Genomic DNA, 26476 nt, shown 5'->3' on the forward strand with positions numbered 1-26476 from the left:
ATGAGGAACTGTTCCGATGATTATATCCTCAGCTATGTCTAGCAAATAACTACTAGTAAGAATAACAGACATGGTTCAAACACAATGGCAGAACACAGAATACAGAATGACAAAGGGTAAATTGACAATACACTGTTATTACACAAGATCTTATAGAGAAATGTTAGACCTTGAAACACTATATCATTACGTTTGTGATAAGCAGGAGGAACCTATTTACTCCATTCCTAGCCATTTTTGTCTACCCTTTGCCATTTTAAAATCAGCTTTTGAAATCAGAAGACTTAATGAAGCCATTCAAAGATGCTTCCATGGCAATTCCACTGTTAAAAGATAGTGACCAACACTGTATTTACCTATGCAAATTAGCACCGTGATGGCGTAGTGACAGGTACCTCTGCTATGATTAGAGCTGTTAGCTGCTCATGAATTATTACTCTCTGTTAAAATTCCCATTAAAGTTTAATGAAGTGGTCAAAGCAGACATGATTGATTTCCCTCCTACCATGATAGAGCGAGACGAAAATTGAAGGGATTCTGGTAACTCTCTGATTTGGCCTGTAATATCACAGCTATTACAATAATAAGCTTGAGATGCATTTTTCCTTTCACTGGGTAAATGAGGAGGAGGAGAAGAAATTAGACTAGACTGAGTATAATCGATTTAGAACACGCAGAGGAGTCAAAAGTAGCAGTATCATTTCACACAGTGCAAACACAAGACTTACTTCCACCCTTGCCGCTCTTCTCCATGCGGTACTGATAGATGTGTAAGGTGAACAGCATGTGCGAGTTGCGCCGGTCTTCCTCATCTGCATCCGGCCGGTTGGTGCTTCGTGCTGCGATGGCGGCGTCAAGAAACAGGGCGGCCTTCTCTGCAGTGGGAGCCCTTAATTCGCTCTGGTTCTGGAGCTGAAAGATGAAAAGGATGTTGAAGTCTATGTGTGGGTAAGCGTGGGATTTATTCTGTCCACTTTCGACCACTTCCAGATGTACAGGGTGGGCCATTTATATGGATACACCGTAATAACATGGGAATGGTTGGTGATATTAAAGTCCTGTTTGTGGCACATTAGTATATGTGAGGGGGCAAACTCCTCAAGATGGGTGGTGACCATCACATATACTAATGTGCCACAAACAGGACTTTAATATCACCAACCATTCCCATGTTATTACGGTGTATCCATATAAATGGCCCACCCTGAAGTTGAAAACGTATTCAAGTGGTCGAATGCGTTCGAACAGCCACAAAAGACCACCTGCTCTCCCGTGTAAACATCCCGGGAAGCGCGGTAGCTAGACGGGATTTAAATTTTCTCTGCTGTAGACACCAAGTTTGGTTTGAAGACCAAAAACGTATCAAGCGCAATGTTCTCTTACCATTCCTGATTTCTAACACACACTCTAACACGTAGCAGATTTACGTGATCTTGTGGCTATCAGAGCAGAAAGGAAAGCTGAATGTTTCGGCTACTTTGGTGAGTTCATATGTAAATTGCATGAGCTTATTTTGTTCATTAGTTCGAAAGATCTGGAAAAAAAACATACATTTACCCGCCCATAGATCCTCCCCTCGAAGAAATCAGGACAGAAGTGGTTGAAAGTGGACAATAGAGATGAATTAAAACACCAGGTGTAAACGGGAATGTGTCTCCCTCGTCTACTTGTGATCCGATCACCCAAAACGCAAAACCTTAAAACCAGGTGTAAACAGGGCCTAAATTACCCTACAATAGACATTTCAACAGTAATTTTTTTTTTAAAGTTATGCTTTTGGAAGTAAAATCTATGAATTATCATATAATTTACTATGGAATATTAAAGTAATTTACAGAATTTTTTTAACAAAAAAGTGTGATCATGTGATCACACTAAAAATTACAGTAACAGGTGTTATTATGACTACAATCACTACATAAACCATTAAAGTCGTTTTTAAAGGTCAGATTTAATCTTAAAGTGTAAATTTCAAACTGTACTATTTTTCAGTCTATTGTCATATGGCTCATCCCTAGTTGGAGTTGACGAAGAAGGAGACCAAGATAACTGAGCCTCTTTACACAGTTCTAGGCTATTAAATAGAGTCTCTGGGGCAATCAGAGGAACAAACACACCCATAGAGGGAGTAGGATTACTGATGAGAGAGAGTGGTGGATAAAGAGGGCAGAGGGCACATGGAAAAAAATAAGATGAAAGGTGTTGGGCACATTTATGGTCTTCTTCAAAGAAACAAGCAATTAGGCTGAGTTCTGGACAACTGGAAATTCTTCCTTGATTTTCCTACTATGCTTAAATATCTTCAATGTGACAAAACACTGACTTAATCAGTTGTATATTTCAAACAGCAGCCATCAAAAGCAGGTTCCTTGAGAAAAATAGCGGGCACTTTCCAGCAGTGCTCGCCAACCGCCTGTGGCCAACGAGCCGCTCTAAAACTAAAAAGAGAAGAGAATGCTGGGAGAAGTGATGGGCGTATAGGCCCACTCCCCAGATTTGAACTTCACAGGCCTCTAGGCAGTCTTTGATGTGCTGCTTCATATGGACCCCCAAAAAAACAACATCTGATGCCAACACCTGGCAGGGCTTTTAACTACCCTCTACCTACCCCCAAACACTACCTACCCCCTCCTGATATTTACCCCCTTCCAGAGGAAGGTAAGAGGGGGAGGGGGAAACAGAGCAGCAGCTCACCCAGATGGATCCTGATGGTGCACTGAGTAAAAAGCACCACCACAACATCTGGCCTTTAATTTAAGATTTTGTGATTAAAATCAGCTAAAAATATTCTGTAATAACTTCTACTGTTAAGTGAGGTGCAGTGAAAACCTATGAAAACTACTCAACTGACAGAACAAATATATAATATATATACAATGATCTCATTCCCCACTCTCTTTGCAAAAATAGACTCTCTACAGTCTCGTAAAATAAATATATTACATATATGTTCATTTAATTGCATACTTACTGAATATAATTATAAATTTCTTTTAAAACAAAATCTTACTGACCTGAAAAAAAAATATTTATATATTAACATTTTAGATAATTATAAAATATTATATTATAATACAACAATTATAAAATATTTTATGAATGTAATTTATTATTTTTTTAATTATTGTTTATTTTATTGTATAATTATAAAATATACTGTTCAAAAGAATAGTCCCAGTAAGCTTCTTTTTTTTCTTTTTTTTTACAGAAATTGAAACTTATTTAGCAAGAATGCATTAAAATGATCTATTTAGACAGAGCCGAGAGAGAGAGAAAAAGAGATTCTGCAAATACAATTTTATAGTATAATAAATATTAAAACATTACAATACAAAGATTTGAAATATTAAAATATATAACAAAACCAAAAAAAATTACAAAATTTACCAAAAAACAGTATAATAAATGTTTACAGTATAATAATAACTGCCAAAAACCATGTCCATTTTGTCATTTCCAAACTGTACTTACAGCCTTGCCAATGGATAATCAACCATTTTTGCTGTGTTTCTATTTGTACTTTGTGTTGTTGTTTTTGCTTTCATTTATTTGTATTGTTGGCAGTATAATTGCCTTTTCCCTCCCTGCCCTCCACATGTTACCTTCGATCACTGAAAAGCCTTTATCGGCAACAAATTGGCAACAACTGTTTATTTTCACTTACTGTATGTTAATACATAACAACCAAGACTGGGAGTGCTTCATCAGGAACAAGCAGCTAAATTTGACATCAAGTTACTGACCTGTGTGCCACAGATGGGGTCCTCACGCAGGTAGACCCCAGGCGACTGGCCGTCCTGCAGACTGCCTGTGGGGACATCAGAAAGCAGGTCCTGCAGGCTCTCGTCTTTGCCGCAGATTTCCACGGCTGACACCCGTACCGAGAATCGCGTGCCCGTCTTCTCCTTGCGCTCGTTGATGAGCTTGAACAGCCAGGAGATGGCACAGGGCGCAATGCCAAGGCCCTGCATGGAGCTGTCTGTGCCAATCATGGTGTATGTCTTGCCTGGTGAGAGAGAGAGAGAGAGAGAGAGAGAGAAAGCTGTTGATTCTGCCAAGATGACGATGAGCACTCAATGAGCTGTTTCAAGTACAGGTATTTCTGCTACTGATTTCATAACACATTATTAGTACTTGAATAGAATCTGATGAGTCTGAATTTGTAAATTCGTGAATTCTTTTTTGCTGTACCCTTACAGACACTTTATTATAATTGTTATTATTATAAAAAAAAAAAAATAATCAAACCTGGCCTCAACAAATCTTACACCAATTGCGAATGTGATACATAACACTGCGTTTTGTCAACTGCTTGGTTTCTATTTCTGCTGCGTCATGCTGGTTGGACCCACCCAAAAATCTCATTGGTCCAAAATCAAGCTCCACATAGCCATCAAACATGATTGGCTGCGACTGCATTGCATTCAGTAATTTTTTGACACTGAATCCAAAAATGCTGGGAAATTTTTGCATTAAGTGTCAATAAATTACTGAATCTTACTTAATCGCATCTGGTTTGAAGTGTAATTTTATTCTCTAAAAGATACTGTTTGTTTTTCTTTCAACACAATGGTGGTGTGCTCGGTGGCTGACATCGTATCATTGCATTCGGTCCGAACATTTGGACGAACATTTTTTGGTCCTGGACTTCCATAGAAGATATATGAACATTTTTGAAAAATTTGTTAAAAATTGTATTACACTTCTATTATTGATTGCTATCAGGATGTGAAGAGAGTATAACAAAAATGAAAAAAATTGCATACCTTTAAATATTCTGTTTTATACAGTACAGAAGTTAAAAAACACAGTTTAGAGCAAAATTTATATACATAAAAAAAGAGAGATGAATACTGTTCCATATAGACAGTCCTGCTTTAAAAGAGTCATAAAAAATGCTTAAGCGCTGAGACCACATGTGGTAAATAATGAAGGAAGCCATTGAAATGTATTACAAGCATAATTGGCAATAGTACAGTCTACTGTGAGGGTCGATTAGTCAGCTTTTAATTACACTCTTTAGCCTCGGGCCTCTCATTCAGACACACACACACACACAGATTTGAATGCCCCACACTTGCCATTTCTGAAAAGAAAAACTTTTTTGATCTTCAGTCTTAATATTATATATAAGGGCCTGATTTACTAACAGCTTGGTCCAGTGCAAACCCTCTTTTGACATTAAAAACTACTTCCAGGATTTACTAAAGACACACGGTTAAAAAACTAGCGTTATTTTTGCGGCTGACCTTATTGCATATGCATTTGTAGGAGTTTACCTTTCAGACTCTAAATTTATGGGAGGAGAGTATTTAAATGAATTTAAATACGCTCGTCAATTTACTGGAATTTGCGCCATTATTTACCACCCAAAAAAAGCATGTCTTTAACCAGTCGCTAATTTGCACTGCTCTTGGTAGATTGCATTGGTCATTATGGAAATTATTTAGCTGTGTCTGTGTTCTTTAATTTGTGCGTTGTCAGTAGATCACACACAGAACTTTCCACTCCCATCTGTGCTTTTTTGGAATTGCGCTCTCACGCTAATTTGGCGTTTGGTAAATCTGGCCCTAAGTGTCTTGCAATCTGTGAAGTGCAAGATCAGTGGCTGTCATATTCAGTTAAATTCCAAACATTAAGAATAACTTACCGACTTTGACATGACCGAAGCAGAAAATACACCCATCAGCTCCGTTGACCACTGATTGAATAACTTCAGCCACAGTCCCTGAGCAAACTTCAGCCTGTGGGAAACAGAACACTTAACACTCAGATCTGGTACTCTTATCAGTTAACACATGGCATCATTATTTAGCAAGTGTTGAATAAAGTCAACAGGGTCCAACATTTTGTGATGGTATAAGTGAAAACCATGTAGATATCCAAGATCAATTTAATACATGTACTATACTGCCGTTTCCAATACTGCAAGTTACCAGCCAACTGGTTTTATTTACTCTGCAAAGTAAATTTTCTTGTATTAATTTTAGACCTAGGGGCCATTTGCATAAACTTAGCCAGTATGTTAAGACTGTGTCTATTTAATCAACAATGCACATTGTAGTCTTAATACTCAATTTTCTAATAGTTTTTAACATTCAGGTGAGCTGTGAAATGTAACCAAACCTTTTTTTGGCAGAGAAGAAAGTACCTAATCTTTTCTTTGATCCGGAGATCATTGATTTTTTCACTGCCAAAAAAATTGTAACCGCAGAAAAAAAAAAAAAAACACAGAAAGCATCAACGAGGCAGCTCCTCATCACAGATTCATCAGACATGTGGGGCTTTACACTGGCTGCACTGTGCGGCCATAACGCTACAATCTGTTCCACTAGCCCAAGTCCCTGGAGACAATTTGGGACTGCAGCAATTTCCTCCCATACATCATAACACACACACATTCTCACAAAAGACAGAACAACAGCTCAGTGCTTTGCTAAGAAATATGTCCCCATGCTCTCACTAAACCACACACACGCTAGATTTGGAGGATTTACAGTTACACGACTTCACTGGGCTGGTACTGAGATCTAAAAGCTTTCTGCTGGCCCTGAGTAAAGAAACTCATAATCGATAGGCTGGTGTCTATATCTTGCCTTGTGCATTGAGTTTACTAAAAATCAGAGTATAATTCACAGTTTAGTTCCTAAACCCATTGAATTGCTTTTCTGTCCTCGGTCTACATAGGGAACTGCTCAGAAGCATGCAAACTGAAACAGAACCTCAAAAATTAATGATTTGGAACCCTTTTCATAGGCAGAAACTTTGAGTACCACCAGAGACTTTATATACAGAAAGACAGTTCACTCCTATTATTTATGAATGGGAGAAAGTGCAACGTGCAATATGGTGGAATAAGCCCCGCCTTCTAAAAAAAAGAGCCAATCGTCGATTGGTAAAGTCATTGCGTTACTGCAGCTGCCGTTAGAAACTCAGTTTTCTGTGATGTTTTCTTTGAAACAGAATTAGATTGGAGCTGCACTTGCATGCCCGAGAGGTGTTTCAAAGATGGCCGCCGAGTGAAATGACTTGTCTTAAAAAGACTTTGGTGTCACATAAACTAAGCTCCTTACATGAAGTGTAGAAGAGAGTAGTCTTACAATTGATTCTAATAGAGTTTGCTGTTAGCACGTTGCTAAGCTAACAACACTTAAACATACAAATGCATTGCATATACAAATATCGGGTGAAATTGTGATTTCTTTTATTTGGTTGAACTTATTTTTATTACTATTTTTCAGTATAGAATGAAATGTATTGTTTATTAACATTTCTCTTAAGTTGTCTGTCATCTTGGATTCATTTTTTACTAAACTCATTGCAGTCCATGCCTTAACCCCAAATTATACTTCAGTTTGCATTTTTCGAGTGACTGTATTCGCACACACTGTCAAAGGGACTATATATTTGAATGGTAATGAATTCCGATGTACATGTACTCTAAGCGTTTGTTCCAAAACTTACGTATATTTTGGACTTTAGAATTTGGCAAAAATGACAAATCTAAGATCTTCTAAGGTAGCTTAGAAGCCACCACAATGTATCTGCCTACCTTTGCTTTTGATACATTTTGAAGCTAAACTTAGAATATTTGGCTTTTCTTATGGCTCTTTACAGCCATAGTACTTCAAGATGACAACCATATTAGTCTTGAAGTAGCTCTATGTCAAATCTAAATTGTTCACACTTAATCATCTTCAAGTTTGTGTGTCTCCTGAAGTTTCTCTTTCCTATTTGTGTCCATTTGTTAGCCACTTATCTTAAGATGGATGCCATTGCAGCCTTGGAGGACAGATAATGAACTGTGAATGAGCTGCTAGATAGGCAAGTCTGGAATTCAAACTATTTTCTATACTTAAAAGAAACAGCTGTTGGGCTCATACTTTGAAGAACGATGGTGTCTCAAAACAGGCCTTTTTGCATTAAGCCCCATGCCCTGCAAAGAATGTGTGTGTGTGTGTGTGTGTGTGTCTGTGTGTGTGTGCTTCTCAAATATCTTCTTGACACTAACAAAATGTTTTCACTTCAAAACTCAAAGGGAAATGCAGGCATCGTCACAGTAGCTCTTACTTGAGAGGCATCTTGGGAAAAAACAGCATCGAAGGCAAACATCTTTGGGGCGGGCAGCACTGCTCGTCTATGCACTGAGGTGGGCTGTGTGTTGACCGAAGGATCGTAGAGGGTCAGTTGTTTCTTACGAGTGTCCACCTTCAGAAAGGACATGGACTCCGATGAATCCACAACCCCCAGAGATGGACAGATTCGCATCATCACTTTGACCTGGAAATGGTACATGGTGGAACAAAAAGAAATGAGTAACGATAAAAGTATAAGCAGAAGCAGAGAATTCAAAACAGGCATGTTTTATAACAAAGGCAATGACGCTGAAATACAACACTGTAGGGCACATAAAGCGATCGATGGGTCAATGACAAGCAAGTGTCCAAAAAACAAACAAGGAAAAAAATTTATATTGGTTGCACCACATGACTTTGATATGGGAAATGTTGCTCCAAATAAAAATAAAAAAATTACAAAAAATTTATTAAATTATGTGAATTTTAAGAAATTAACTATTAATACGATTATTTCTTCAATACGATATCAAGTGTATTATCCTCACATTTTATACTTTAATTTTTTTTTATTAATTTGTATTCAGAAATTAAAAACTTGCTAATCGTAGAATATGTGTATTTCAGACATTGTCTGAATAACATGAAAAAAGTGTCATTAACCCTGATATCACAAAAAATATTGCCTTAGCACTTAGGACTGTGGAGTAGCTGTTACTGCTTCAATAACAACTTGTTTTTTCAAGTTAAACACAACTGAAAAAGGGAGGGAACTTTCGTCATATCATTATCGTATCATCACAGTTGACCACACACAGAGTAACCTAACAAACCAGCCATTAACAAATAGACTGCTTTCAGTAATACTACACATTATCAAGATTGCGTCACGGAGTACCTCTAAAACCATTTGCAGCAAATACAGTAAAGTAAAACAAACATACTGTAGGAGAACTTCATGCCCTTAATACAGCATTCAGAGCTGCACAAAGCCACAGTATTCCATGGGTGATTTGTAGCAGAGATATAATTACAACATTCGGGCTCCAGTGCTATGAAACAATGTCTGCGCTGCTGATCCTATTCCATGGCACCCGGGGCCAAGCGGCATGCCTGCGCCACAGCGGCGGCCCTGCGCGAACTCCCCCTCACCGCTCCACAGGGGCCGATTACACTGATGGACATGTGCACGTGGTGAACGAATTATGCCGGCCGTGACATTGGAAATAGGCTTCCATATATGACTGGCCCCCGAATGGGGCCAGCCACTGAGACACCACAGAAATGTGGGCTTGGGTTGAACCGTTGAGTTTTACATTTGTTGGCAATTTGATACGTGACGAGATCCCTTTAGCGCGGCTGCTGGCTTCACACCTCCTAAACTCTGGTCTAGAAATGATGTCCCACAAGTTTCTGAGGCAATCCAAACAGCAATTAACTTGATGTGTCAAAATCTACCAATAACTTGTGCTTTGCTATAATTCTGTGTGGAAAAGAACAATTAAAAAGAACAGTTTGAGGCATATACGATAGCTTTATGTGAGGAACAGACGAAAGGACGGGACACACCAAGTGAACGGTTGGTCGTCGCCAATGTCGAGCTGCCATTAAGTGTATGTCAGACTAGTTCAGGGTTTTCTGCAGTGGTTGGACCACTGTCTGTGGCTTTTTGGCCATAAAAACTGCTGAAGGAGAGAGATCACTCTGGCTGTTTAGCTTAGTGAACCAGTGCACAAGAAGGGAAAACTGAAGTGATTAAAGTAAGCAAACACAGAGGGCTCTTATTTTTCTTCTCATTTTCATCTCATCTGTGATGAATTTGATTAAATCTGTCTGTGGTGAGTAAGACTGGTGTGAAAATGGTAAGCAAGTGTTGATTTGTTTACGGTTTATGTATCCACAGTCCTAGCTTTTCTGGTTTCCCTGCTTGAATGATTTTTCCAAAATGAATAGAACTGAATTACTTTTTTCTTCTGCGTAACACAAAATAAGATATTTCAGTTTTATTCTCAGTGGGGTTTTTTTGTAGTTTTTTTGTCCATATAGTAGGGACTAGGGTTGCAAAGGGACGAAACATTTCCAGTAAATTTCCATGGGAAGTTAAGCTGGGGAATTTTGGAAATATTCATTACCACGGCAACCGCTTGCGCGTCCACTCTGAAAGTAACTGTACACATAAGAGACGGATAGATACATTGTTTAAGGTTATTTCTATTCGTTAGAATATTGATATATGAACTTGTTGTCAAGTAAGCCCCGTTGCGAGCATGTGCGTCTCTCTAAACTTTCAGTGTGCTGCACTGCTCTAGTTGACTTCTGCACCTCCCCCCCCGAAAATATCACGTTCATTTTGAAAACGTAATTCCTTTTGTGGATCCTCTTGGTCATTCTTCATGTTTCTTTGACAAATATCAGTGTCTCAGTCTCACGCACTCTGCACGTGAGTTAACCACGCCTACTTATTTACATGTCGCGGTATACACAGAATAAAAAAATCTGTTACGGTTGACATTTTCTTCCGCGGTAACGATATATACCGTCATACCGCCCAGCCCTACTTATGTGGTAAATAAAGTTATGCTAGCTTATTTAGCATCTAACTTATCAGCTTGCTATCTACTAGATGAATACATTTGTATGTGATATTTGCAATTTAAACATTTAATAAATATATTTCCCCATAATATCATCAAAACGTACTTCACTTTGTTTAGTCCACAGGCTCAAATGTGTGCCTTCAATAGTCTTGTGCTTTGGGCTTCTGTACATGTGATGGAGGCATGCACAGTGCCAGTAGGGGGTGTGGTCTCAATAGCCATGCAGTAAGCAGTATGCTATGTGCATGTGATTGAGGAATGGCATGGATATTCAAGTGTATTTGAATGGCATCTGTTTGTTTTAGTCAAGATTATGCTAAAATATACTTCCCTCAACTATATTTAAGTTTCCTATGAAGAGCCAACCCTCAACTTTGAAAATTCCCAGTTTATTCCCGTTTATTCCCATAAATTCCCATGGAAAGTTTCCATCTTTGAAAATTCCCAGAATTTTGCAACCCTAGTAGGGGCCAATATTGTTTTGGACCCCATTGACTTTCATTATATAGACAAAAGGAGTTAACATTAATCGAAACATTATATTTTGTGTTCTGCAGAAGAAGAAAAAAGTAATAAAGACCAACATGAAGGTGAGTGCACCCGTCACCCGTAGCTCTCTGCACCCATTCAAACCTGGCATGTCACAATTGAGAGGCGTGAGGACCAGTGGTATTTGGCAGTGAATGGGATTTGAAAGCTACGGGTGACGTATTTTCAGCTATTTTTTTGTCTACTTCTCAAAGAAATCTATTGCATGGCTTCTGAAACCTTGGAATATAGTGCAAAAGTCATGGAACCACTTTTATGCAGCTTCTGTTTCTTTTTTTTTAATTGATTTTTTCTTTTTTTGGTTGGAGCTTGACAGCCACTGCTATTACGACACATGTCTCGCATCCTTCTGGACAATATGGTCATTGTGCAAACAAAATGGTTACACAGACGGCTGGGCCATTATTCTAATGCCTGTAGCTTTTTATAGTTCTCCCAAAAGCTGCCAACAACTGGAGTCCATTCAGGCAGCTTCGGATGCATGTTTGCAGTAGTAGGAAAAGGAAGCTCATTAGTGAGGCTGGGATGTAATGAGTCCATTCTCAGTGGGTACTTATCAATCATTTCAGCAGGCTACAGCTTCTGGCATGTTGTTCTACAATCATCTCTCAGAGCAGGTGGCATCTAATCTGGAACAAATCCTCTTCATCACTATATATATATATATATATATATATACACTGTAATATGGTGCTGAAGACAAACCCTCTGGACAATGAGGAGGACTGGTGCATGGATGCTGAACAACTTGCAACTCTTGGCCAGGATCCCAATCCGAGATCTCAAACACACAATCTGTTCACCATCAGCAAAATAGCCAGGGCTTGACATTGATGTTTTTGTTCACCAGCCACTGTGGCTGGTGGTTTTCCAAAGTTACTAGCCACTCAGCATTTTCACTGGCCACGATTTTGACATCAATTCTATGGGGAAAAAAACTGCCATATAGATATTTTTAATATGATCTCATAATTTGGCAGCAGGTATATTAGGCTGCTGTCACATTAAGACCTGACTCACGTCATGGACGCATTTTACTGTTACACATTCGTTTTACTTTCTCAACTGTTTACATTCACTTAAAACATGACTGACTGTGTTTACATCCTGACATTATTGTGTGTGTATTTGACTGTTTCAGTGCAATAAGCAGTGAAAATGAAGCTTTTCAGATATTTCAGTATATCGATGCTGAACATACAGTATTAGTAGAGTAAAATCTATATTTTTGACAACACTACATTACTTTAGTTTATTATTTCAGATGCCTTTTTTTTAAAAGGACTACATTACATATAAAATTCAGGTTTGGAGGGTGTTAATGTCAAGCCCTGATAATAGATACTTAGTTTTTCAAAGATTTCATAAAAGACTAATAGTGAGAACTCCTAATCAACAACTTGAATGGTGCAGTTAAAAGAGGAAGAGTGTCTGACCTTGCCCATGCCAGGGTTCTCCTTGGCCTTTGACCCCGCCCTGAGCAGACATGGTGGAGCAGGTGGAGGGGAAAACTGGAGGACAGCACTAAAGTTAGTAGGGTAGATGGAGGGCTCCTGGGGGTATACCAGTGGCGTCTGCTGCTTCTTCCTTTTGGATGATAGATTCAGCTTCTGAGCAGCCCTGGGATAACAGACAAAAATATGTCATGGATTAGGAGCTTATAATATTGAATGAATGATCAATGAGAGAACGTTTTTTTGTATTTTTGTACTACTTTTGTTCATTATTTTATAGTTTGAGAACAGACCATCATGCAATTCATGTCAGACCGATAACATTTGACCACCCGTGATCACGAAACAACATCTATTCAGCAACTATACCGTCCTGATGAACTCTGGCTGTATGTTGAGGTTATCCAATCATAACAGAGCTCATTTACATATAGAAATCTTAAAGATACAGTAGCAAAACAGCCTGTTGAATTCTAACGGTCAGAATAATAAATCAGAATTTATTGTAGATTCCAGCGATAAAAAATGCATATATATTACGTACAAAGGTGTAGAATGAGGTATTTTTAGCATTTAAAAAAAGGTTCAACAAAGCAGTCAGCCTAAATCTCTCAAATCCAATCACTCTGCCAAAGGGGGTCCCATTAAAATGAAGTCAAAACTCTTTGTCACCACAGCGAGAAGTGATTTTCCAAGGAACCCTACATGTTTTCAGAAAATTATTTTTCACTCAGACAGAAGAAATCATTTTGGTATTTTCCTGATTGATTTAATGGTAGAGCTTGACATTTAAAACTCAATGCTATAAAATCAGACCTGAAAGGTCAAAAGCCCCCTATCGCATTGCCAAAGTAAACACAGACCAGCTCCGTCTTTCTCCACAGGCAGCCTTCCTCCTCGTTATTTCACAACTAAATAGGCACACTGTGCACAGAAACCCTTGAAAAATGTCCTCTAAAACGTAAAACTGAAGTTAATGGGGTCAGCCCTGTAGTTAGCCTTAACATTAGCCATTTGCTAAGACTGGCTTTACAGTGACCCAGTTACAGTGTGGAAATTAATCTGAATAACCATGTGAGATGTCACTACCGGACTTTAGAAACAGTAGATAAAGTGGTAGTAATGTCTTTACCCAAGCAACAGCTACCTTCCCTACAAGCTATCGTAAGACTGAACTTGACAATTGTTCTGGTGATTGAATGTACCTATGAGTAAAAGTACCAAATGAGAGGAACAAATGAGATAAAGTGGGGGAAAAGAGAAAGACTAGAAGTGAGGTGGGGGGGGGGGGGGGGGGGGGTGTGGGGAGAGAGACTAGAAGTGAGGGAGAGAAAAGAAAAGTGAAAAACCAAAGGCTATCAAGTGACGTTTGGGGGCTTAGCTCACATTAAGTAGTACATTAAGGCTGTTCTCTTAGGCTGAAATGTAACTGTGGAGGATTAACTAAAGGAAAGCTGTCCACAGCGGTCTTTAACCGTAACCAGACATAATCACACTGAATGCAGCAATAATCAAAAGTGAAGTACAATGAAAATCACAATGCTAAGAGTACACATTATAGTAGCACATTGGAACTCAAATGTAATTGCTATGCCAGTCTTAATTTGGCATGCCTTACACATATTTTGAACGTTATTAAAGAAGAGAAGAATAGTACATCAGATAACCAAGTAAGATGTGACTACATGATGACTAATGTGACCATTATGTGAACTACATGTAATGTTTGTATTTATGTTGGTTAGAAAAGGTTTTGGAAAAAAACTTTTATGCCATTTTTAGTAAAAGTTTACATTTACTGACTGGGAAAAAAGGTCATGTGGTGTAACCATCAAGTAATATGCAAGTTTAATGTAATCTTAAATAATGTGACAGTACACATCTTAACCATTATTTTCACACACAAAAAATACCATGAATTATTAGTTGCACCATTTGACATTTTATAAAATGAGCTGACTAAGGTATATTGATATTTTTAAGACACCGTTTAAACTTCTTTTTTTTTCAGAATGTTTCTGCAGGTTGGTTGAACCACATGACTTTGTTGGTCGCAAAAAAAACAAAACAAAACAAAAAAACTGATTTTTAAAAAATAAATTAGTAGATACTATTATCTATTAAATACATTAATTAAGATACAAGGCACATGATCAACCCATTGTTCAAAGGTTTCCCATACAATGATGCACTTAATCTCAATTACTCCTACAATTCAAAAGTGATAGATATTATGGAATATTTGTGTGGTAGTAATGTTTGTATATCCCGTGATAAGATCAAATTAAATGAAAGTCAGGAAATGGGAAAGGCGAAAATAACACAAGGGAGACAGTGAAAGTCTTTTTTCGGGGATGCAAGAGCCCTGATCATTAGTGTGGGCTCTAGCTCTTTGGACATGCATGTGTGTGTCCCAGTATTTCTGCCATTTCTACACCTTTTCTTTTTCTTCCCCTCTTTGCATCACTCCAGACCTCTAGAAATGAAAACCCCTGCCTTCCCTTTTCTCTCCCTTCATTTCTCAACCCCACCCCTTTTTTCTCTCACTCCGTCTGGCCCCCCGTATCAGCACAAGAGCGCACTCAGGGAACACACCGATGGCTGATGAAATAATTATAACATCCACAAGGAATACAGGAGCAGCCCCTCCCGAGGGAACTGACGCCCACAAGAGGAAGCAATTGTGTGTGTGTGTGTGTGTGTGTGTGTGTGTGCGCGTGTGTGTGTGTGTACAAACAGACGAAGGGGATTGAAGAAATGTGTGAGCAGAGCATTCAGAATTATGAGTGAAAGATAGAGAAATGACAGAACACAAGAAAAAGAGCTAGCAATAGACAGAGAGAGAGAAAGTAAATCAGACACAGCAAGAGTTTTTGTGTATGTGATGTAACATACAATGATTTTCTTGTGGAATTATCTGCCAAAAAAAAAAGCTATACATATATGAAATAAAAGAACATTCAATTGAATCGCTTATAATAACATAAGAAATATAATCAAATCTAAACTAAAAAAGTTATTTGATTTAAGTGTAAGCTTAGAACAAGAAAGTCTATCGTTTTGACCAAAAGAATAACTGGGAAATAACATTTAAAAATAAAAATAATAATAATGAAAAAAATAAACAAGTAATTTAAAATAAAAAGGCTGGCAATTTATTTTAAAAAAGAACAAAATTGTACTAAATAAATAAATAAATACATATTTAGGGAATGCTCATGTATTTTTTATTGGAAAACCTTTTTTTTGGGGGGGGGGTATTCATTATATATTTTAACATTTGGGTGGCAAAAATGCAACCAATAAGTTGGAAAGGTTTGAGATGAAATGCTTTTACAGTCATAAAGCTCTCCATGAAACTACAATAACAGCTCAAGCATGCTCAGCACGCACACCTGTACACTAATGCTGAAATTAATTGCTTGTTGAAGCACACATGCTCTCTCTCTCCCTCTCTCTTTCATTCTCTCCATCTCCTCGAAAAAAAAAAAAACCCTGCCACGGTTCATGAATGGAGAGCAGCTATAAAGCACACGTCCATGTGCTTGCACTTTCTACTTGTCCACCTGCTCAAACTCACTGCAACACGCAATGCTAAACAAACATGCTTTGACATGTTCCACATTTAAAGAGCAATCCATATCTCAAGTATGTATAAACAATCAGACAGCAGCCTTTGTAGAGTTTGGCAGGTGAGCTCAGGGGACGGAGCGAGAATTCCTGGCGTTAAGACGGGTGTGTTGCAACTGACATCTATGGGTCAAAACCCACTACACACACGAACACACAGAGAAAAAAAGCTTTAAAAGTACTCACACTTCTTTCCAATCCATCATCTAATGTATTCACAACTCATTGCCAGAACGACGCAGGCGGGACGCAAGAAAACAGTACTGTTTGTGTGTCCATTCCCACATTTTTCCATCAAAAAGGAGCAATTCAAAAACAAACTATTCATAAAGTCATTGCAAGTCGTTGTCCGGTGGTCACTACCCATTCTCAATGCACAAACATCAGCAAATAAGTCATTACATTATCTCCAGAACTTTTCTTCTTGACATTTGTCATTTATTTCCTCTTTGCACCATCCAGCGAGCACTAAACCCTACTAGTACTTCTCTCTGTCCTAATCTCCCTAGAACACTCTGTGTCAGCTAGTCCACTTCTTGTGTCAGGCATCCTGGTCCTTTTAGTCATCTATCCCTGTGTTTCTCCTTCTCGCGGAGGAGAGGATTCGCCTCTTGCTGCCGGAGGAGTGCGGGCAGCTGCACTGCACTCAAACACACGCGCATGATTCCTCCCTCTCTCTTTCTTTACACAGTCCAGCCCCCTTTCACTCCCCACGGCCAGAAAAGGAATCAGAGCTTTGCGAACACTCGCTCTCTCACTCACTCACTCACTCACCCTCACACACACACATGCCCCTTACTGCATGAATTCTTCATGTGTGAAGGGGTCTCTTTTTTATTCTACCCCAGACTTCAAACAGATTTGCTTAGTATGTGCTGCATGCCTGTATCTCTCTCTCTCTCTCTGTGTGTGTTTATCTGCTTTAGGTGTTTTGTATGTGTGGAGGATAATGAGTGTGTGTTGTTTTATGTGTGTGATTTAAATAATTAAATAATAATAGAAAAAAATAGATTTTTTTTTGTTACAATAAATAAATAAATATTTATTTGTTATTTGCTTTAAGGATATTCAGATTTTTTATTTTGACAGTGCATAATGTGTGTGTATCTGCCTTAGGTTTTTCAAATGTGTGTGGAGGGGAATGTTTATTGTTTTATGTGTGTGGTTAAAAAAAATGATCTAGTAATCTAAAATAAAATGTTGTTAGTTGGTTTCCAGGGTGTTCTGGGCATTACAGTATTGAACAATGTCAAGTTCCTCAAATGTAAGTGTATGGGTTTCACCCCCCCGCTCGTTTTATTATCTGCTAGTCACAAGTTTGATTCGCTTAGAACAGTAAAAGCACACATCTCTTCAGCAAGCCGCACAATTTGAGTTACATTCACGCCTGTACCACAAACAATATGGGAGGAGTTTCCCACCGAAGGTTAATACTGAGCATTAGGTGTTTGTTCAAATTAGCCTTAGCGAGCGCCGCTAACAAAAGGAGAATACGGGGCGAGAGGAAGTGTGTTTGTCCACGTCCTGCACCTGTGTTTCAGTGTGTGCTGAAAATCTCATTAAGTGTTTGCATTGTGACAAACATAATTGCTCTGACGGGTGGGATGAAGCTATTAATTATCACGAACGTGAAATAAGCACACAGCATATGCTAGGTGTGGCGTAGGCGAGCTTAGTGTGTTTAGGTGTAGAGGGGAAAAAATTAAACATCTATGAGCGACCACCACTTTAAAATCATATTCCAGACACATACAGTGCTTAGAGATGCCCTTGGCCTGTGGGTAAGGGCAAGATGGGGGGAAAGCAGCAGCTGTAACAAGTCTAAGCTCTTTATGTGAGAGAGATCTATTCCCTAAACTGCTAATTTGAGCTGAGGAGCAGGAGTGAGACAGACAGAGAGAGAAAAGGAGAGACAATGTTTGAAAGAGACTATAATTTTCCGTCGGTCTGTAGCACGGCTCGCACACCACCGCCCCCCCTAACACACTGCCCTACATATCTAAAGCAAACTCAGACTCCCACTGCTAGCCAAGAGACGGGTACAATCAAAGCTCCCAAGGTGCACAGAATAGAGGACTGGAATTATGTACTCTGATGATGCTTTAAAAGGAAAATCTGTCTTGCTGGAAAGATGTTCTTTGGCTTGAGAGAAAAAAAAAAAAAAAAAAAAAAAAAACAGTGATGCAGACAGCAAACGACAAAATGCTCTAATTTATATATATAATACATGTATACACACTCGAGATGCACCGATACTAAATTTCTCCGCCGATCCCGATAGCCGAATATTCAGAATGATATCTGCCGATAGTTTGATTTTCTCAAGGAAAATCTCCCAAATAATGCTACAAACTATACAAGGAACCCTCTGGTACGTTACTGTAATATTAGAGGTTAAAATGAACAACAGAGCTATTATATTTAACTGCTACTTATTTTCAGATATAATAATTACACTCAAATAAAAACTGAAATGTTTGTATACAACTCAAACATACATATATAATTAACAGTAAATAAGCTCCTCTCTAGAGTTTTTTTAATAGCTAACTAACGAACTGTGAACATTGGATAACTTTCCTGAGGTAAATGCAACATTAAAGCTGTTTTATTGACATCTTTCCAGGGTTGAAACACTGATTAAATGAGACAGGATTCATTTATGTAAGTTGTACATACCTTCTGATGTTCATGCATGTTTTTTCAAGCTATAACTTGTATTAAAGTGGAAGAAAAGACTTGCGCTCCGCACTGCCGCTTGAACTGAGATGCTTCAGCGATCTGTCACGTCACATTTAAACCCTCAAAACATAATTTGTTGTTGTTTGTTGGAAATATGAGAATGTTTCTTATCAGAATTAACAAAGCCCAAAGCTCTTTGCGATTATTGGATGGGAGGCACACTGCAAATAATTTGGTGTAGGGAAAAACCATGGACCTTCAACTGATTCAAAGGGGCAAGAGCATGCACCATACTATATTTTAATCTTTATTTGAATTAATCAGTATTTAAAATGATCACAGTACTCTTTATTTTTATTTCTGACGGTATTGAGTGATTGAGTGATACAAAACATTTGAAAGTGATTCCATGGTGCATGACGTCTTGTCCCAATACTCAAGAATCAGTGTTGGGCAAGATAAATCGGGTTCTCCGATGTTCCTCTACAAATAGCATGGAAACATGCAACTGGCTAAAATAAATGGGAAACATGGTTGTCAAGCAACATAAAAGGTGCTTTGAGCTTTTGTTGAAATCAGAATGGACTTGAGTGTGTGTGGATGTAGGGTTGCGGGCTGAGGAAGGGGATTTTGAGTGTGTGTGGATGTGTGAACCAATGCACGTATCATGCCTGGCTTGCTTATGTTCTGTTGTGAGAGCCAAAGCATTTGGCTGTTTGTCAATAATCTTTGCAGGCTGTCTGCCTTTCAGCTTTTGTCAAATTAGAAAGAGGAATTCCTCAAGCTGACCGAGTCATTAGCCTCGAGAGCCATTAGCTTGTTTGTAGAGATTTCAGTCTGTCTCTCTCTTCGTCCAGATAGCCTTTGTAGCTAATTGCCATGTTGGCCCTATTTACCATCCCTGACATTTTCTTTTATAGTAACAAGGTCTTTTTTCTTTTTCTTGACAAAGGATAACAAAGCTCCGGATGCTATGGATCCCCGTGAATGATTTCAGACTACATTACCAACGTTTCCATACTGATATCTCCAACTATCATTCATCACTGTAAGATCAGCAGGTTGTACAGCTGATTCTTGTACAGCTTCTATGAGTTATCAAACTACACTGCTCTGGGATCAATTAAGACTGTGCTTTTAATACCTATAAAATAGTACTTGTGCGTTAGAAAGTTGAAGAAATAATCGAATAGTATTCCATAAACTCCAATAATCAATGAGAAACGATTCTATACTAGATCAATTTGCCAGCTTCGAATGATCTTCATTTTGAAACCAGAGCCAAAACATATTCAATATGTGGATAAGTACTGGGAAAACAAAAAAATTATATCCAGCAAAACAGGTTATAGTCAGACAATGTTCTTCTCTTTTATCAATGAAGGTGCATTAACCCATTAATCACTTACTGAAGCACGTGCCAACCAAAGATTCACCATTAAACCTCTTCCTGTGATTAAGATATTATGACATCACTGCATGGGCATCGAAAGATGATGTCATCCTCTTTTACCCACAGCCACTGGCCTGAAACAAGATTTAGTAGTCAGGTCAAGAGGCTGAGAGGAGAAACCCATGTGTCAGAGAGAGCTTTCAGCGTACAACAAGATTCAACTAGCTATTGCAACAGTTTACAGTACAGTAAGAGAGTGTATATGTGTATGTTGAGTTTAGTCAGGCTCTTAAAAATAATATTTGTTTCTCATTTAAAAGCCCAAACTAATCTGACTTTTGTTCTTGCAAAAAGGAAATGTTTAGCAGGATGTTCAAGATGCTCTTTTCCATACAATGGAAGTGAACGGTGACCACGACTGTCTCTGGTCCCTAACCACTTCCATTGCATGGAAAAAAGCAACAAGGACATTCTCTTAAACATATCCATTTGTGTTTAACACAAGAAAGCGAGTCATAAGAGTTTTAGTCTCGTGTCGCCAGACCTTCAGACTGACAGCAGAAGATATGGACTTCATCGCAGCTTTCATTGGCCAAGGACCGCCCAAGAGGACATTTAACTGACATGTAACGCAACCAATCACAGTTCGTTTTGTTCCGCGTCATGTTTAGGGGAGTGAAAATGTAAAGTCGGAGTCCCTACAGACTGGCTTCTAATAAATTAATTATAAATCTATTTCAATCTAATTCTAAAATTATATATTCAAGAACGTTGTACAAGTTTACTGCAACAATGGAGCCTCGAATTTCACATAATTTAGGAAATCCAGTGTTTAGTTGATCCTGGTATGCACTCATTGTCACAGCTGTAAGCATAATGGCTTTCCTCCATGAGGGGGGTTTTCGGCTTTGTTTTCAGGCAGACTGTTAAAGAACGTGACACACACATCTCCCGGACAATCCCGTAGAATTCAACGAACCAGATGACAACTTCCAAAATCCCGAAGTGTTTCCAGTTAAGTGTTCCATATGCATCAGACGTTCAGCCAAAGGTCCGTGGCTGAGACTATCAGAGTTTTGAACAATGAGAGAATGTTCATTTTTGGGTGAACTCTCCCTACAGTCTCTCATACTTTCTTTAATATTCACCTAATATTTAATACCATTTAAAAGTTTCTCCTAGCCATAATAAGAACCATACATGCAACATAAGACATGTGAACAGGATTTCTTTAAATAACCAAAGACATATGGAGTTGGTTATACAAGTAACCTGGAGTCTTAAGTTTCTTTCCCATGGAAGTAAGAAACGGTGTTCTGACAGAAGCAAATCCAGAAAGAGAATGTGAGAAAGTTGTGTGTTGGTCCACAGCTGCACATTGACTGAAATTATCAATCATTTGTATATGTTCTGCAGAATACTCTCTCACATTATGCTTTAGTGCTAAAGAGGGTCGAATCACAAGTACAAAGCAAAAATCTCTGTCTGCAGAAGACGTGTACAAAAGTAAGATAAGAATATTACAAATCTCATTCATTGGAATAATTAGATGGACGGGATGGTATGGATATTCTTTTTTTATGAGCAGTAGGAGGGGGGCTTTCATCCTCCATTACTAAACACTTCCTTGGAGCACTTATGACCTGAGGCTTCAGTCACCCGGTAACATTATCCCTCATTAAAACGGAGTGTACATGAGAGCATGCTGTGTGATATCTGTAAAATTGGAGCATTATGTCAATACCGAAATCACCACAGGGCAGCTTTGGCTGTTCATTGAGCTACTACTGTAAAATATAGCCTAATCATAATGCAGTGTAGCTCATAATTATAATAAGTCACTGAAATGTGTAAAGTGATGGGCTACTGTGTTATTGCAATGCAGTGTAAATGAGATCAAATGCACTCTAGAGTTACTTAGTCCTTAGCCTTGTGGAAAGAATATATGCTATAAAAACTGGCCTGGTCACGGCCAATAAATACATTTAGAGTTCAGGTTGATTGGGACACTTTTTCCAAGTCATCTCAATGTCAAAAAGTGCCCTTTTAGAAATTATAAAACTATTGAATTGTTTAACTAAACTATATAGAAACTATATATTATTTTTACAACATGCCAAAAATTATGTCCATAGATATTAATTTTAAATAAAACAAAAAAATTCCAGAATATCAATGTTTCCAACATATGAAAAGTCAACCAAGATTAAAAGAAAATGATCCATGCAACACTAAAAGATTCAAAGAGGCATAAAAGTGAAGAGAGAGAGAGAGAGAGAGAGAGAGAGAGAGAGAGAGAGAGAGAGAGAGAGAGAGAGAGAGAGAGAGAGAGAGAGAGTGTGATTTCTGTGTGAGAGTGTGAAAAAGTAGGGACAAAGGACAATGTGGAAGGAGAATAAAAAGCATAAAATTGCATCAAACGTGTTGAGAGCAAGAGAGAGACTTATATGGAGAGACAGAAGGATAGAAGAAGGGAGGGGAGGTTGAGTATGAGACACAGAGGTGAAAAACCAGAAAGCCAAAAATCTGAAAATGAGATGGAAATTAAAAAAGAAAGAGGGTGAGGACCTCTCAGGGGTGAAGAGAGACAGAACACATCCAGAAAGTGAGAGAGAGAGAGAGAGAGAGAGAGAGAGAGAGAGAGAGAGAGAGATCATCTCAAAGGTAGATAGCTTGAGTGCTCGAGTGATCAGTCTGGTCTTTGTGTTTTGGCTGGGAGCCAGTCAGCGGCTGTCTGAACGGAGGTAAATCATTTTGAGCCCGAGAGTAGCACACTGAAAAATGATCGCTCAAGTCGGGCCGGGCTCAGCTAGGGATTGTCTCGTTCCCTCAGCGGGCCAAGGGTGGAAATCCCCAGCCAGACCCAAATAAATTAAGCAGTCTGAAAACGTTCTAATTAAAAAGAAAAAGGACAAGAAAATCCCCAGGAATTACTGAATTGGGAAATGCGGTGTTTCTTTAGACTGTATGTTTATATTTGCATGTTAATCCCTTTATCTATTTTATGCAAAGTAATTGGAAGAACCATTGCATTGTGTGAATTGTGTGAACCAACTAGCTGGCTGACTTGTTTAAATGTCCTTAAAAGCATTAAAGCAAATAGTAGCAAGTAGTTTGAAAGCTCTGACCACTCTGGGCTTTTCTCAAAATTGAAGGAGTTCTCATGCACACTGGTATTTGCAAACCTCTTTCCCTAAACCAACCTAAGCTGGTTTGCTCATCTACGTTGGTCTCCCAGCCTGGTCAGGCTACTCTGTTGGCTAGTTCCAGGGGGGTTTTGGGCACTTTTCAGCTGGTCACAGTTAAACATAAGCTTGGCCAATCTGGTAAGATTCAACTCGATTTAACAGGCGGACCGAACTCTGGTCAAATAAAAAAATTGTTCATACATATGCAGTCCCAATCCCAATTTAACCTATCTGTCTGTAGTTTTGTTAGCTTGTTTGTGTGTGTTTGGTTAGGGTTAAATCGAGAGTATACTTCCCTTGTCTGTCCAGATTACGGACAGTTCACATGACATAATTTTCGCCATTAGCACAGTTCACTAATGTCCACGCACAGCTCTATATTTGTGTCTGCGTGGACTTGTGTGCTCAACTGTGCACGAGTAGAAGCATTTCACATTAAATTAAGTAAAATTAACCGTTAGCTTTTAGTCAAAAGTAATGTCCCAATGTTTAACTAGTAGCCTACTCTACAAGACTAGACTGTCATCCAATATGCTCTATTTAGCAAACATGTTCTTTTTATTAAGTGTTTACTGTAGGTTTACGGGCTATTGTGCATTCACTGGCATGCTTGGCTAGTAGATAGGTGCTAACGCTACAGTTCCTGCTTCCTGTGCTAGTTTTGTGGCTCATAAAACAGTAAAATAAAAATCAAAGTACCACCAAACATGTCCACAAAGTCAAGCCTATCACCTCCATTAATACCAACAGCAAAGAAAAGAGAGCACAATTCTGTTTACAGTGCATGAAAAAAGGCCGCTAAAGCATTTTGAAGAGGGGCGAGCGAGTGAACGAGAGACGCATTGTTGTCTTTTTGCTGTTCCTAAATTACCCCCTCAATAGCATCCCTGAACAGACAGGATGTGTAGCTAATCCAGGCTTGGCTTGTTGTGACTTAGCCACGGTGGGGAGGCAGAACAGAAGCCATAAACGTGGCCAAGATTTTTTTTGTTATTTAATGAGTTGCAGCATTCAATCCCGAGCCCCTAGAGAAAAAGCTCTGGAAAGCCACAAATTGAAGATAGTAATGGGGTTGTCATTTTTTGAAGATATTCTCTTTTTTATTCATGCGAGGTGTAGCCTGGTTGCTCTTCCGGAATTTGTTTAAAAGCACAGCAAGCTAACGTTTAAGGAAGATCAATTCCATTTTAGCAGAAAACTGACAGATAACCAAGACTCTCTCGCGTCTCTCTCGCGCACTCTCTCTCTCACCCTGTTTACAAAGATTACCATCTACTTTCATCTCATCCGTGATACATCTCTCTATCTCTTCCCTTTGCACCGCCGGGATTTGTTCTACAGGTAGACAACCCGCAGCATCAGGTTTCACTAAAAGGGTGTTGAGGAAAAGGAGTTTAATTACAGGACAAGTGCGTGGAATGGGATAATCCTGCCTACACACGCTACAAAAAGCGCAACCCAAGTAAGGAAGGAGTCGGGGAAACTAGCTGACACCGCAAGGTCCGATCAGACACTTGACCAGACGTGCTCTTGACCAGGACCTTGAAATATGCTTGCTTGATTAAGATGTTTCAGCCATTTCACACCTAAAACTAATTGCTTATAACTGACTTTTACAAATTACGGTCACTTTGCCCACTAGGTACAAACAGAAGCTTTGCAATGTCGGGTGGCCGAGTCAACAAGAGCATCCTACCGCTCCACCTTGCCTTAGCTCTCATTCATTAATCACTGTCTGGCAGGGAGGACACCTAACGCTTATTTATTTGCACTCTTTTACTCTGAGGCTATTACAACAAACAACCCCAGTGGCTGCTGGGAATATCTGTGCATGATTAATCAGAGAAAGCCTGGAACATCAGGGTTTAGAAATGAAGAGGGAAAAGAGAGAAAGAAAGAAGTGACCATGGAAGGTTAGAGGATAGGGGAAAAAACAGATGTTCAGGAAACAGGGGTGCAGAACGAAGGTCGTCTTTTTGATTGTCGTGGGCTCAAGTTGACAATATGGAAGCAAAGGGAGTTTACAATTATAGGTTAAATTAAGGGCTGAGAGAGTCATTGAAAATATTTATATATAAAAGTTCAATGTATATAAAAATAATAATAAAAGAATGACGATGGTCATATTATTACGTGTGTGATGTTGTTGCGGCCATCTCCCAGTGTATTCAATTTATATGAATTATGGTGTTTTGCAATGTGGGTATTTTTTGATGATAATTAAATTTCACCATGCAAAGAATGCAAATTATTTTAAATGTCCCATCTGTGTTTGATTTATAAATAATTAAACCATAAAGTGTGTCTATTATATGGGACTTTTTGTGTGCACTGCAGCAACAATCAGGTTTTGATCAGTTTCTAGACCTCACACAGAAGAGAAAGAAACAGTTATGAATGTCAAACTGAAAAGATGCATTAACAATGTAAAAAAAAAAAAAAAAAAAAAAAAATTATTGCATATGCAAAGCATAACTTTGGCAACCCTAGTAAAAAAATGATTTGGGTAAAGACAGGAGGCAGTGTAATCACCAAGGGACGTGAACATCCATCTATGCCATTTACATAATACATCCTAAATGCAATAAATATGTCAATAGTCAATAGTCTTTACTGACTAATGATCATGTTGTCATAGACAGAAAGACGGATGCTTCCCTAACCATACAGGAGGAGAACCATACAGCTGCCGGGTTTATAAGACTAATAACATCATTCAATTGACTTCATATAGCCACCAATGTATGAGAAGATTATTACATTCAGTGGTGACCTTCACACTGCAATATAATCATTACCATTGCAATGTGCATAGAAGCGCTCTTAAACGGCAGGAATGCTATCAATCCATACCACGTGATGCATCATCACAGCTTATAGCCTTGCAACAGACAAAATCCAAGAAACT

At 38.6% G+C, this 26476-nt stretch overlaps 1 protein-coding gene across 2 annotated transcripts in view; it reads right to left on the reverse strand.

Moving 5' to 3' along the window:
* The window catches only part of kif26ab (kinesin family member 26Ab), a 95795-nt gene that overhangs the window by 9711 nt on the left and 59608 nt on the right, over positions 1-26476 (reverse strand). Inside the window, exons 1-6 of one of the 2 annotated variants that reach the window (XM_084392483.1) lie at positions 16492-16963; positions 12658-12841; positions 8071-8280; positions 5651-5744; positions 3744-4006; positions 729-912 (exon numbers count right to left, since the gene is read on the reverse strand). In XM_084392483.1, coding sequence (XP_084248609.1) covers positions 729-912; positions 3744-4006; positions 5651-5744; positions 8071-8280; positions 12658-12841; positions 16492-16511 — 955 coding nt within the window. In that variant the 5' untranslated portion in view covers positions 16512-16963. Of the gene's footprint in view, positions 1-728; positions 913-3743; positions 4007-5650; positions 5745-8070; positions 8281-12657; positions 12842-16491; positions 16964-26476 lie in introns of those variants that run through there. The other variant, XM_084392482.1, reaches the window with a different exon arrangement.

Source organism: Rutilus rutilus (assembly GCF_951802725.1).
Source record: "Rutilus rutilus genome assembly, chromosome: 21".
Classification (NCBI taxonomy): domain Eukaryota; kingdom Metazoa; phylum Chordata; class Actinopteri; order Cypriniformes; family Leuciscidae; genus Rutilus; species Rutilus rutilus.